Below are 14,100 nucleotides of genomic sequence, written 5' to 3' on the forward strand. Positions count from 1 at the left end.
ATTTTGTCTTGATTACTATAGCTTCGTAGTATAGTCTGAAGTCAGGGAGTCTGATTCCTCCAGCTCCGTTTTTTTCCACTCAAGATTGCTTTGGCTATTCGGGGTCTTTTGTGTCTCCATACAAATTTTAATGTTTTTTGTTCTAGTTCTGTAAAAAATACCATTGGTAATTTGATTGGGATTGCATTGAATCTGTAGATTGCTTTAGGTAGTATAGTCATTTTCACAATATTGATTCTTCCAATCCAAGAACATGGTATATCTTCATCTGTTTGTGTCATCTTTGATTTCTTTCATCAGTGTCTTATAGTTTTCTGAGTACAGGTCTTTTACCTCCTAAGGTAGGTTCATTCCTAGGTATTTTATTCTTTTTGTTGCAGTGGTGAATGGGATTGTTTCCATAATTTCTCTTTCTGATCTCTCGTTGTTAGTGTATAGGAATGCAAGAGATTTCTGTGCATTAATTTTGTATCCTGCAACTTTACCAAATTCATTGATTAGGTCTAGTAGTTTTCTGGTGGCATCTTTAGGATTCTCTATGTATAGTATCATGTCATCTGCAAACACTGACAGTTTTACTTCTTTTCCAATTTGTATTCCTTTTATTTCTTTTTCTTCTCTGATTGCCCTGGCTACCAAAACTATGTTGAATAATAGTGGCAAGAGTGGACATCCTTGTCTTGTTCCTGATGTTAGAGGAAATGCTTTCAGTTTTTCACCATTGAGAATGATGTTTGCTGTGGGTTGTCATATATGGCCTTTATTATGTTGCAGTAGGTTCCCTCTGTGCCCACTTTCTGAAGAGTTTTTATTATAAATGGGTGTTGAATTTTGTCAGAAGGTTTTTCTGCATCTATTGAGATGATCATATGGTTTTTCTTCTTCAATTTGTGAATATGGTGTATCACATTGGTTGATTTGCATATATTGAAGAATCCTTGCATCCCTGGGATAAATCCCACTTGATCATGGTGTATGATCCTTTTAATGTGTTGTTGGTTTCTGTTTGCTAGTATTTTGTTGAGGATTTTGGCATTATATTCATCGGTGATATTGGTCTGTAATTTTCTTTTTTTGTAGTATCTTTGTCTGCTTTTGGTATTAGGGTTGGTGGCCTCATAGAATGAGTTTGGGAGTGTTCCTTCCTCTGCAATTTTTTGGAAGAGTTTGAGAAGGATAGGTGTTAGCTCTTCTCTAAATGTTTGATAGAATTCGCCTGTGAAGCCATCTGGTCCTGGGCTTTTGTTTGTTGGAAGATTTTGAATCACAGTTTCAATTTCATTACTTGTGATTGGTCTGTTCATATTTTCTGTTTCTTCCTGGTTCAGTCTCGGAAGGTTGTGCATTTCTAAGAATTTGTCCATTTCTTCCAGGTTGTCCATTTTATTGGCATACTGTTGCTTGTAGTAATCTCTCATGATCCTTTGTATTTCTGCAGTGTCAGTTGTTACTGCTCCTTTTTCATTTCTAAGTCTATTGATTTGAGTCTTCTCCCTTTTTTCTTGATGAGTCTGGCTAATGGTTTATCAATTTTGTTTATCTTTTCAAAGAAGCAGCTTTTAGTTTTATTGATCTTTGCTGTCGTTTCCTTCATTTCTTTTTCATTTATTTCTGATGTGATCTTTATGATTTCTTTCCTTCTGCTAACTTTAGGTTTTGTTTGTTCTTCTTTCTCTAGTTCCTTTAGGTGTAAGGTTAGATTGTTTATTTGAGAATTTTCTTGTTTCTTGAGGTAGGATTGAATTGCTATAAACTTTGCTCTTAGAACGGTTTTTGCTAAATCCCATAGGTTTTGGATTGTTGTGTTTTTGTTGTCATTTGTCTCTAGGTATTTTTTGATTTCCTCTTTGATTTCTTCAGTGATCTCTTGGTTATTTAGTAACGTATTGTTTAGCCTCCATGTGTTTGTGTTTTTTACATTTTTTCCCCTGTAATTGATTTCTATCCTCATAGCGTTGTGGTCGGAAAAGATGCTTTATATGATTTCAGTTTTCTTAAATTTACCGAGGCTTGATTTGTGACCCAAGATGTGATCTCTCCTGGAGAATGTTCCATGTACACTTGAGAAGAAAGTGTAATCTGCTGTTTTTGGATGGAGTGTCCTATAAATATCAATTAAATCTATCTGGTCTATTGTGTCATTTAAAGCTTGTGTTTCCTTATTAATTTTCTGTTTGGATGATCTGCCCATTGGTGTAAGTGAGGTGTTAAAGTCCCCCACTATTATTGTGTTACTGTCAATTTCCTCTTTTATAGCTGTTAGCAGTTGCCTTATGTATTGAAGTGCTCCTATGTTGGGTGCATGTATATTTATAATTGTTATATCTTCTTCTTGGATTGATCTCTTGATCATTATGTAGTGTCCTTCCTTTTCTCTGGTAACATTCTTTATTTTAAAGTCTATTTTATCTGATATGAGTATTGCTACTCCAGCTTTCTTTTGTTTTCCATTTGCATGGATTATCTTTTTCCATCTCCTCACTTTCAGTCTGTATGTGTCCCTGGGTCTGAAGTGGGTCTCTTGTAGACAGCATATATATGGGTCTTGTTTTTGTATCCATTCAGCCAGCCTGTGTCTTTTGGTTGGAGCATTTAATCCATTCACAATTAAGGTAATTATCGATATGTATGTTCCTTTTACCATTTTCTTAATTGTTTTGGGTTAGTTTTTTTAGGTCCTTTTCTTCTCTTGTTTTTCCCTTTTAGAGACGTTCCTTTAGCATTTGTTGTAGAGCTGGTTTGATGGTGCTGAATTCTCTTAGCTTTTGCTTGTCTGTAATGCTTTTTATTTCTCTGTTGAATCTGAATGAGATCCTTGCCCGGTAGAGTAATCGTGGTTGTAGGTTCTTCCCTTTCATCACTTTAAATATATCATTCCACTTCCTTCTGGCTTGTAGAGTTTCTGCTTAGAAATCAGCTGTTAACCTTATGGGAGTTCCCTTGTATGCTATTTGTCGTTTTTCCTTTGTTGCTTTTAATAATTTTTCTTTGTCTTTGATTTTTGTCAATTTGATTACTCTGTGTCTCGGCGTGTTTCTCCTTGGATTTATTCTGTATGGGACTCTCTGCGCTTCCTGGACTTGGGTGGCTATTTTCTTTCCCATGTTAGGGGAGTTTTCAACTATAATCTCTTCACATTTTTTCTCAGGTCCTTTCTCTCTCTCTTCTCCTTCTGGGACCCCTATAATGTGAATGTTGGTGGGTTTAATGTTGTACCAGAGGTCTCTTAGGCAGTCTTCATTTCTTTCCATTCTTTTTTCTTTATTCTGTTCCACGGCAGTGAATTCCACCATCCTGTCTTCCAGGTCACTTATCCATTCTTCTGCCTCAGTTATTCTGCTACTGATTCCTTCTGGTGTATTTTTCATTTCAGTTATTGTATTGTTCATCTCTGTTTGTTTGTTCTTTAGTTCTTCTAGGTGTTCGTTAAACATTTCTTGCATCTTCTCGATCTTTTCCTCCATTCTTTTTCCGAGGTCCTGGATCATCTTTACTATCATTATCCTTAATTCTTCTGGAAGGTTGCCTATCTCCACTTAATTTAGTTGTTTTTCTGGGGTTTTATCTCGTTCCTTCATCTGGAACATAGTCCTCTGCTTTTTCATTTTGTCTATCTTTCTGTGAATGTGGTTTTCGTTCCACAGGCTGCAGGATTGTAGTTCTTCTTGTTTCTGCTGTCTCCTCTGGTGGATGAGGCTGTGTAAGAGGCTTGTGCAAGCTTCCTGATGGGAGGGACTGGTGGTGGGTAGAGCTGGGTGTTGCTCACGCAGGCAGAGCTCAGTAAAACTTTAGTCTGCTTGTCTGCTGATGGGTGGAGCTGAGTTCCCTCCCTGTTGGTTGTTTGGCCTGAGGTGACCAACACTGGGGCCTACCCGGGCTCTTTGGTGGGGTCAATGGCAGACCCCAGGAGGGCTTACGCCAAGGAGTACTTCCCAGAACTTCTGCTGCCAGTGTCCTTGTCCCCGCGGTGAGCCACAGCTGCCCCCTGCCTCTGCAGGAGACCCTCCAACGCTAGCAGGTAGGTCTGGTTCAGTCTCGTATGGGGTCACTGCTCCTTCCCCTAGGTCCCAGTGCGCACACTACTTTGTGTGTGCCCCCCAGGAGTGGAGTCTCTGTTTCCCCCAGTCCTGTTGAACTCCTGCAATCAAATCCTGCTAGCCTTCAAAGTCTGATTCTCTGGGAATTCCTCCTCCCGTTGCCAGACCCCCAGGTTGGGAAGTCTGACGTGGGGCTCAGAACCTTCACTCTAGTGGGTGGACTTCTGTGGTATAATTGTTCTCCAGTTTGTGAGTCACCCACCCAGCAGTTATGGGATTTGATTTTATTGTGATTGCGCCCCTCCTACCGTCTCATTGTGGTTTCTCCTTTGTCTTTGGATGTGGGGTATCTTTTTTGGTGACTTCCAGTGTCTTCCTGTCGATGATTGTTCAGCAGTTAGTTGTGATTCCGGTGCGCTCCCAAGAGAGGGTGAGCGCATGTCCTTCTACTCCGCCATCTGGAACCAGTCTCTCCAGACTGTTCTTCAAAACCTTGATGTGTGATGGAAAATAACCATGGACCCTTGGTTTCTTGAGTGATGTTCTAGAGACTAGGCTGACCATTTTTAAAGAGTCGGTGGTATAATTAACTCTTTAATGAGCAAAGAACCAGGTACAGTTTATGTACCTCTATGAGGTCCTCTGGCTTTAGAAGTACTTTGATGTGTGTTTCATCCCAGTAGGGTAAGACGTAGGAGTGTTTTATCCTTTCATAGCATCATTATTTGAATCACCTTATATAATAGGAAGGATTTTTCAAAGTGGCTTCTCAGTTAATAATGGCCCATATGCGTCTTCATACTTGCAGGTGGCTAACCTATTTTGTATGAGAAGGAAGGCAGGAATTATGACGATCATTTCGTTTCTTTTATTCAGGAAAATTTTAAACATATACAGATATAATGAGAACAGTATAATAAAATCTCATGTACCCGTCACTCATTTCAGTGGTTGTCAGGTTGGACATCTTGTTTCATCTGTATTCCCCACCCCACCTTACCCAGACTATTTGGAAACAAATCTCAGATTTGACATCATATTTAATTCATGAATATTATTGAGTTTTTAATCAGCCAGCTTCATAGTTGTTTGTTTATATAGTGAGGACTAAAGAAGTAAAGGGGAAAACTGGAGGGAAAACATTTGGACTCAGTTGTAAAGGCAGTTGCAATTAACAGAGGAGATCCAGAAAATCTAACTGGGAGTGGGAGCAGCTGCTGTTAGGGTTGGTGGTGAGGGCAGAGGCAGAGGGAAGCTTGGGCTTAGATCTATCAGTTTTCAAAATGTTGGCTTCTCTTCGACGCCATCTTAATTCACATTTTCTTTATCCTCGTGAGTTTATCCTGTTTTTAATTCTTTACTGTCATTTTAGTGTGTTTCCAGGATGCAGCAGGGATAAACTACATGCATTTAGTGTGCTTTATTTTCCTGGAAGTCCCATTGAGGTTTTTTTTTTTTTTAATTAATTAATTAATTAATTTTATTTTTGGCTGCATTGAGTCTTCATTGCTGCATGCAGGCTTTCTCTAGTTGCGGAGAGTGGGAGCTACTCTTTGATGCGGTACACAGGCTTCTCATTGTGATGACTTCTCTTGTTGCGGAGCACGGGCACTAGGGTGCATGGGCTTCAGTAGTTGTGGCACATGGGCTCAGTAGTTATGGCTCATGCGCTGTAGAGCGCAGGCTCAGTAGTTGTGGCGCACAGGTTTTGTTGCTCCATAGCATGTGGGATCTTCCTGGACCAGGGGTTGAACCCGTGTCCCCTGCATTGGCAGGCGGATTCTCAACCACTGTGCCACCAGGGAAGCTCCCATTGAGTTTTCAATTTCAATAATAGTGGTTTTCATTTTAGGAAGCCCTTGAATATTTTCCACATCTGCCTGGTGCTCCCTCTCCCCCACCCCAAACCACCTCCTACCCCCCCACCCACCCTATAAAGTTAAGATAAAGTTAGACTCTAAACCTGCTCAAACCTGGGGTTTTTATTTTCATAAGGTGCTTTTTTTTTCCTTACCCATGTGTGGGGAGCTTCCCTAGGCCAGTTGGCAGAGTTTTTTAGTCCCACATTTATTGGGTTTTTAGCTCTGTGAGAGAACCTGTTTATACAGGGAGTCTCAATCCTAAATTGCCATCTCATATGGCCTCAAGCCTTATTTCTTGTCCTCCTAGCTCTTCCTGCGTCTTAAAACTTCTGGAGTTTACCACAGATTTAGCATCTGCTGAGATGCTCTGGCACTGAGCTCTGTCTCTGGTTCTAGCACTAGGAGCTCAGAAATTCACTTAAGTGTACTTTCTTTCCTGTTGTTATTTTATCCGGAATCTCTAGGTGATTAAAACAAGAGGGTTTCAGTGTCTGTTTTTCTGTCACTATCTATGCACATTTATTCTGTGATTTTGTGTCTCTTGAGGAGAGAAGAAGCACAAACTACAGTGTTCTGAGGCACTTGTGTTTTAAAACAGGTAGAAAATACTATACGATGGAGGATACGCCGGGATGAAGAAGGAAATGAAATTAAAGAAAGCAATGCTCGGATAGTCAAGTGGTCCGATGGAAGGTGAGCACAAATGCCTGAAGAGTATGGAAATACCCAGAATGTGGCTGGGAGGGATCAAGCTTTGGAATATGACCTTATTTGGGGTACACCTCTTATTAAAGAATTTCCATTGTTTAGTCCCTGGCATTGCAAAGAAAACCTGAGAGAAATAAATAGGCAGTTGAGGGTCATACAGGCTGGTAGAAGACATTAAAAGTAGGCTGGAAATGTGACCATCCTCTTTGGCTCCAGCATAGTAGTCTGGAAAAGTTAGACCAACTTCCCTCCCTCCTTACAAATTGACGCTTTAGTAAAACTGCCCTTCACTGGGAAGGTGGTAGAAGCTGAGTGAACGTCACAGCATGTTTTACTTCTAAGCATAAACATACAGAGTGTTTTACTTCTGTGTAGGTCGTTTTCCACATCATGCCTTCTTTATTCTTTCCTTCCTTCTGAATTCTGTGTAAGGAGAGAAAGCAGGAGCTGAATCACATTTCAAGTGAAGTAAAATGATAGAGTGAAAGCTTTCTGACTTACATGTGAAGTGTTCCTTCTTTTCAGCATGTCCCTGCATTTAGGCAATGAGGTGTTTGATGTTTACAAGGCTCCACTGCAGGGTGATCACAACCACCTTTTTATAAGACAAGGTACCGGTCTACAGGGACAAGCCGTCTTTAAAACCAAACTCACATTCAGGTAATTACTCTCATCAACGTACTATTTGTTACAATAAAAGCGGTGAAATATAGGTGTTGTTCAAAGTGCCTGACTCCTGATTGGCATAACCTTGCAGTATAGTTCCCCAAAGACCAAGATCTGGTTCTCAGCTCTGAAGGTTCAAAGGCTATATTGTCAAGTTGCTGTTTCACAGGGAACCAGGTCATGCTAACTAAACTTCCAAGAGACTGTTATGTAAACCAGAATGTCAGTTTATTAATTCTAGTGATTACTATAACTGCCAGGAGGCCTAAGAATACTTGCAGGTCAGTGCAGTAATTAGAGGTTGTTAGTGTGCATGGGATCAGAGGAAAGGCAGTGAGTTGGTGGGTGTGAAGGCTGAGGTTATCTCGTTCTTTAGGCTGCTGCATCCATTACCTCTCCAAGGATGTGTCCCCCAAGCAGCCCAGGATACTCATGTCAGCTGGCGAGAGCATCCCCCTTGTCTAGGCAGCGTAGGCACTACAATGAAACATTCTTGTTTTTCTTTTCTTGGTTCTAAGCAGACCATCCTCCTTGGGTAATGCTTATCTTTGGAGAGGACACAATATTCTTGGTTATGACTTACAGTTTTGAAAATTGTAATGGTCAAGATTATAGGCTTTGGAATCAGATAGACCTGTATCTGAGTCCCATTTCCACTTGCATGACCTTGTGTAACTTTCTCAACCTTTCCTTGCCTCAGTTTCCTAATATATAAAACGTAATAATTATCTCATAGAGGAGCTGTGACAATGAAGTCATGTAATATGTAAAACACAAAAGTACAGTGCTTGGCACTTAGTATTCAGTAAATGCTGCTTAAGCCCATCCATTTACTGCTTCTAGAGAGTAATTGTGCTGTGCAAGCCTTTTTTACTCCAGCTTTCCGTATTTCACTTTACTTGTGAGATAAGAATGTTTTAGTAAGCTACAGAATGAAGAAAGTTCAGAATCCCCATGTAGTATATTGTTTTTGTGTCCCTGCGTATTTTTTTCTAGGGAATAGGAAATGGTCACTGGCCTCCTTTGATGTTGATGTGACTGGCTCACAAATGTATTTGCTAAACAGTGAGGTATTTTGTTCATTTCCTGCAGACCTCACTCTACAGACAGTGCCACACATAGGAAGATGACCCTGTCACTTGCAGATAGATGTTCAAAGACACAGAAGATTAGAATCTTACCAATGGCTGGTCGTGATCCTGAATGCCAGCGCACAGAGATGATTAAGGTATGTTGGCTGAGCTTTATCCTGGAATTTTGGAATATTAAGAATAGCATTTCCTAAAATGTTGTTCATCATCTCTTATTGACCCACTATTTATCCTTCCAGCTGGCATGAACACAGAGCTGGTTTCATTTCCTAAGCATTTGGCAAATGGGTAATATGGTGATAGTCCTAAAACAAACCCTGGCTTGGGTTCTCTCCCACCAGGTCCTGAGAGTTTGGCAAACAGATGACTGAAAGAATCTGAACTTTCACAGATAATTTCAAGGATGATTAAATCATCTATGTCTGGTTTAGAGTCCATGTCAAAAATCAGTGGAAATGCTCGAGAGATTTGGTCTAGGTAGAATATAAATAGACAAGAAGTTTCCCCCCTTTTCTCCTGAAGGTAGGGGAGCTGGAGGGACTTGAAGACTCCAGGACCACACTGAGAGATGCCCCAAGCCCTCCCTCACATCCCCAGCTTACATGGAAATGCACAAGGAATCAGCTAGTTTGTTCTTAATCCCTATTCTACTGACAGTGATTTTTACTCTATACTCAGCACAACCACATACTATTTAATGAAACAATGTCCAGCAACAGAATTAGAGTTGTATGCAGTAATAAAGCAATTAAATGAGGAATCAGAGAAACGCCAGAATATCCCTGACTTCTCATACCCTGGCCCTGCCTAGTGAACCCCAATGTGTAGAAGCCAGGCAGATGGAAGGGAATGAAGGCTCTGCTTTGGGGCTCAGGGACCCTCCCCACCAGAACCTCCCCATCCTGCCATCAGGAGCTGTGGGGAGCTCTCTGGGTTGAGGGCCCCAGACTGGAATATCTGGGCACCACGGTAGTTTGGTGGAGCCTGGGCAAGTCAGGTGTCTGTCTCAGGGTTGAAGAGAACCCACCTCCCTCAGGCATCCACTGGACATGAACGAGGTTCCTCAGGCTGGCCGCCACACTCTGGGCTCTGCCTGGCAGCACAAGGGACGCTGCAGCTCCCTAGGCTGTGCCGGTGCCAGTTCTGATGGGGCGGTTGGTGTGAGGGAGGGAGGCTTTGCCTCTTCACCCTGTGTTGTCTTCACGCCTTCGAACTGAACAAGATGATGACCATGTGTGGTAACAGAGGTGTAAAATGGAGAGAACTGTACCCTGAGGACACAGGAACTGGTGTTGTCCTGGGCGAGGCATTTACGTGTTCTTTACAGTAAAGTAGTTTCAAGGGGGCACTAAGTGAGTTCATTTTTTGTTTTAAAGTTCAGTAATTTATTTGCTTCTTTACAGAAAGAAGAAGAACGTCTGAGGGCTTCTATTCGTAGGGAATCTCAGCAGCGCCGCATGAGAGAGAAACAGCACCAGCGGGGGCTGAGTGCTAGCTACCTAGAACCTGATCGATATGATGAGGAGGAGGAAGGTGAGGAGTCCATCAGCTTGGCTGCCATTAAAAACCGATACAAAGGAGGCATTCGAGGTGAGTTTGGGCAGAAATTAAATGTCATCATGTCAGGGTCCAGGAATTTATCTTTGCATTGAGCATACTCTGAATGCTCAGTCACTGGACATTTTATTTGTAAGGAACCAGTGTTAATGAGTGAGACATTTTGAGGTCTAAAGAGCTGAAGAGTCATTGTGGAATCCTTTCAGGTCAGCCTGGAAGGGTAGAAGCTGCCTGTGCTCTCTTGCTTTCAGACTCATCCCTTGAGCTTCTGCTTTCTGATTTGAAAGTCTGCTGATTATATTTGGAACTTCTCTCAACTTTTTAAATTACTAGTTAAGAATCAAGAAGTTCAGTTTTTAAGAATCAGGAAGTTCAGTTTTTCAGCAAATACATGTGTTCTCTTTCAAAGTTCTCCATTGCATATTCCCTTCTTTCACAAGTACCAATAATTTATAATGGTTAACATTTATTCAGCACATACTGAATCCCAGGCAAATACTCAAACATGCATCCTATTGGATCCTCATAACAATGTTAAGACCCAGTTACTACTATTGTCTTGTTCTTTTTGTAAAAAATTGATTACTAAACTAATTATATTAGTTTCAGGTGTACAACCTAATGATTCGGTATTTGTATATATTGTGAAATGATCACCATAATAAGTCTTGTTAACTTCTGCCACCAAAGATAGTTACGGAATTATTTTTCTTGTGATGGGAACTTTTAAGGTCTGCTCTCTCAGCAACTTTTAAATATGCAGTACAGTGTTACTAACTTTAGTCACCACGCCGTACATTACATGCCCGTGACTGATTTATCTTCTAACTGGAACTCGTACCGTTTGACTCCCTTCACCCTTTCCTCCACCCTCCACACCACACCTCAGGCAACTACTAATCTGTTCTCTGTATCTATGAGCTTGTTTTTTTGTTTTCCTTTTTTTTACATCCCACATACAAGTGAGATCAAGCAGTATTCGTCTTTCTCTGTGTGACTTATTACACTTAGCATAATGCTTCAAGGTCCATTTTTGTCTTGTTCTTACTGAGGAATTGGAGACTTTGAGAGGTTGAGTGGCTTGCCCAAAGACACATAGTTGGTACGTGGACAGTTCTTGAACCAAGGCAATCTGACTTCTGAGGTGTCAGTCTCCAGAAGTTTCCCCACAGCCTGCAGCAAGATGTCATACTTAAAAAAGCAAACTGAACCTGAAGATGGAAGACCTGGACTGGACTGAGCTCTGCCACTTTTTGTTTTGTTTTGTTTTTGGCCACACTACATGACCTGCGGGATCTTAGTTCCCCAACCAGGGATCAAACCCACTCCCTCAGCAGTGAAAACACGGAGTCCTAACCACTGGACCACCAGGGAATTCCCAACTGTCTCACTTTTTAGTTGGATGACTTTTGGAAAGTTATAGTACCTCTTTTCTGTTACCCTTATCAAGAAAAGAACAACCTATTGGTAATAGTATTTATACCACGATGAGGTTGTTTTGAGAATCGACTGACATAATACATATAAAGTACTTTATCCAGCCCTTGGCATATAACAAGTACTAAATAAATGTTACCCAAAACTATTGTCATTGTTCTTACCACTCATCGGCTTCGGGCAAATGACTCCATATCTCTGAATACCGAGTTCCCCATCTGTAAAATGAGGATCTAATCCCCCCCAGGTTAGCTTTGATAGAGATTTGGGAATCACTGTACAATGTAAGGTATACCTTGGGTGACCATGTTCCTGGTTTTGCCCTGTTAGAATGATAAATTATAAGAACACCCAATTTTCCCTTTCTCTGACCATCCTGTGAAACTCCCTTCTCCTTTTTCACAGCAACTGCATTTTATTTATTTTGGGACTATAATACAGAGACCTTTTATTTTTATTTTTTTGTTAGTGCAGATTTCCCACAGAAAAGATTAACTGTGGAAATACATCACATATACACTAAATAAAAACCAAAAAATTGAGGATTTTTTAGGGAAGAGTTATATAGTATTCAGTTTCCCAGTGATTAAAAACGTAATGGAGAAGTTCATTAGCGATCAATTCTGTCCAATAGTCAGATAGGCAGGGAGTGGGGAGAAGGAGAGAGCATTGGGTTCTGAGGTGAGGGGGTTGGTCTGACATCAGCTGTTCCTATTCTACCTGCGCTTCACCTGGGCTGGGGCATCAGCAGAGGCTGTTATTCATCTCCATCTCCCTTTGAAATGTCCACTTGGCAACAAACCGTCTTTACAGGACCAGGAAACCACCTCTTGCTTTTATCTTTAAAACGTACTTTGGAATTAACTGTTACCCTGATAAAAGAATGACTCAGACTTTAAAAACTTATTTGGAAATAGTGGTGTCTGTCTCTTTAATCAGCTTGCACAGGCCTTTTTAATATTTAAAAGTGGTCAGATACCAAAAAAAAAAAAGTGGTCAGATAAACCATTCTTGTACTTGAGAGGGTAAGTGCTTCATTTCAACATATCTAAACTTACATTTACCTTTTTTTAAAAATAAATTTATTTTTATTTATTTATCTTTGGCTGCATCAGGTCTTGCTGTGCGTGGGCTTTCTCTAGTTGCGGCGAGCAGGGGCTACTCTTCGTTGCGGTGCGCGGGCTTCTCATTGCTGTGGCCTCTCTTGTTGCAGAGCACGGGCTCTAGGCGCGTGGGCTTCAGTAGTTGTGGCACACAGGCTCAGTAGCTGTAGCTCTCGGCTCTAGAGCGCAGGCTCAGTAGTTGTGGTGCACGGGCTCCGTTGCTCCGCAGCATGTGGGATCTTCCCGGACCAGGGCTCAAACCCGCGTCCCCTGCACCGGCAGGCAGATTCCTAACCACTGCACCACCAGGGAAGCCCACATTTACCTTTAAGTTTTAAAAAATTTTAATTATTTGTTTCCTCTGGAAAAAATGTACAGTGGAACTAAAGATATTCATCAGAAGAAAAATCCGGGAATGAATGGATCATTGTCTTTGAAAGTCACTCACAAATCTTCCTTTGCTTTCAGAGGAACGAGCCAGGATCTATTCATCAGACAGTGATGAGGGATCAGAAGAAGATAAGGCTCAAAGATTACTCAAAGCAAAGAAACTCACCAGTGATGAGGTAAACCAAATTTATTCAATTCTAGAGGTTTACCCTGTACCTACAAGTCAACTCCTGGAATGAAGAGGAGCTCACAGCCCAGGAGCACAGATAGATGTCTACACACTTCACTGAAGCTCAGAGAGATAAATGCAGTAACAGGACTAGGGGTGGCCCAGAGGAGGGTCTGATACCTCTGCTCAGAGAAGGAGACCTCTCGTTGGGTGTTGAAGGAAGAATGCTAAGTGTGCAGGGCAAACCAGCCAGGGTGGGCATGCCAGGTAGATGGAAAGGCCTGGGAGAAGACATATGGCCCTGAGATACCAAGGCTCGACTAGAGAACTAGAAATCATTAATGTGGGTAGATCAGAGCATGTATCTCAGCTTTCTTTTTCTCTTTTTGTTTATTCTATATATATATATATATATATTTTGTTTTTTTCTTTGTTTTATGCTTTTTAAAAAGCAGATACATTTTGAATTAACGCATTATTTAAAATAGCATTAGATAGGGAGGGTGGGAGGGAGATGCAAGAGGGAGTAGATATGGGGATATATGTATATGTATAGCTGATTCACTTTGTTATACAGCAGAAACTAACATACCATTGTAAAGCAATTATACTCCAATAAAGATGTTAAAGACAAATAAACAAAAATATAGTATTAGAAGTTATTAACATGAGAAAGTGACATAATTTCTGCTTTTAGAGATTAAAACATTTTTAGGATCAATATTTTTGAAGCTCTGTAACTGTGGGTTTTTTTTTTTGTTTTTTTTTTTGGTATATTTATTTATTTATTTACTTGGTTGCGCCAGGTCTTAGTTGCAGCAGGTGGGCTCCTTAGTTGTGGCATGTGGGCTCCTTAGTTGCGGCTCGTGGGCTCCTTAGTTGCGGCTCACGGGCTCCTTGGTTGTGGCACGTGGGCTCCTTAGTTGCAGCTGATGGGCTCCTTAGTTGCAGCATGCAAACTCTTAGTTGTGGCATGCATGTGGAATCCCTGACCAGGGATCGAACCCGGGCCCCCTGTGTTGGGAGCGCAGAGTCTTAACCACCGTGCCACCAGGGAAGTCCCTGTAACTGTGTTTTAAA

General features: G+C 41.2%; 1 protein-coding gene across 1 annotated transcript in view; it reads left to right on the plus strand.

Moving 5' to 3' along the window:
• Positions 1-14,100, plus strand: part of LEO1 (LEO1 homolog, Paf1/RNA polymerase II complex component) — a 48,234-nt gene that overhangs the window by 25,421 nt on the left and 8,713 nt on the right. Inside the window, exons 7-11 of the mRNA XM_059913294.1 lie at positions 6,498-6,592; positions 7,133-7,267; positions 8,366-8,501; positions 9,768-9,954; positions 12,930-13,027. Coding sequence (XP_059769277.1) covers positions 6,498-6,592; positions 7,133-7,267; positions 8,366-8,501; positions 9,768-9,954; positions 12,930-13,027 — 651 coding nt within the window. The remainder of the gene's footprint in view (positions 1-6,497; positions 6,593-7,132; positions 7,268-8,365; positions 8,502-9,767; positions 9,955-12,929; positions 13,028-14,100) is intronic.

Source organism: Balaenoptera ricei, chromosome 2 (assembly GCF_028023285.1).
Source record: "Balaenoptera ricei isolate mBalRic1 chromosome 2, mBalRic1.hap2, whole genome shotgun sequence".
Classification (NCBI taxonomy): Eukaryota; Metazoa; Chordata; class Mammalia; order Artiodactyla; family Balaenopteridae; genus Balaenoptera; species Balaenoptera ricei.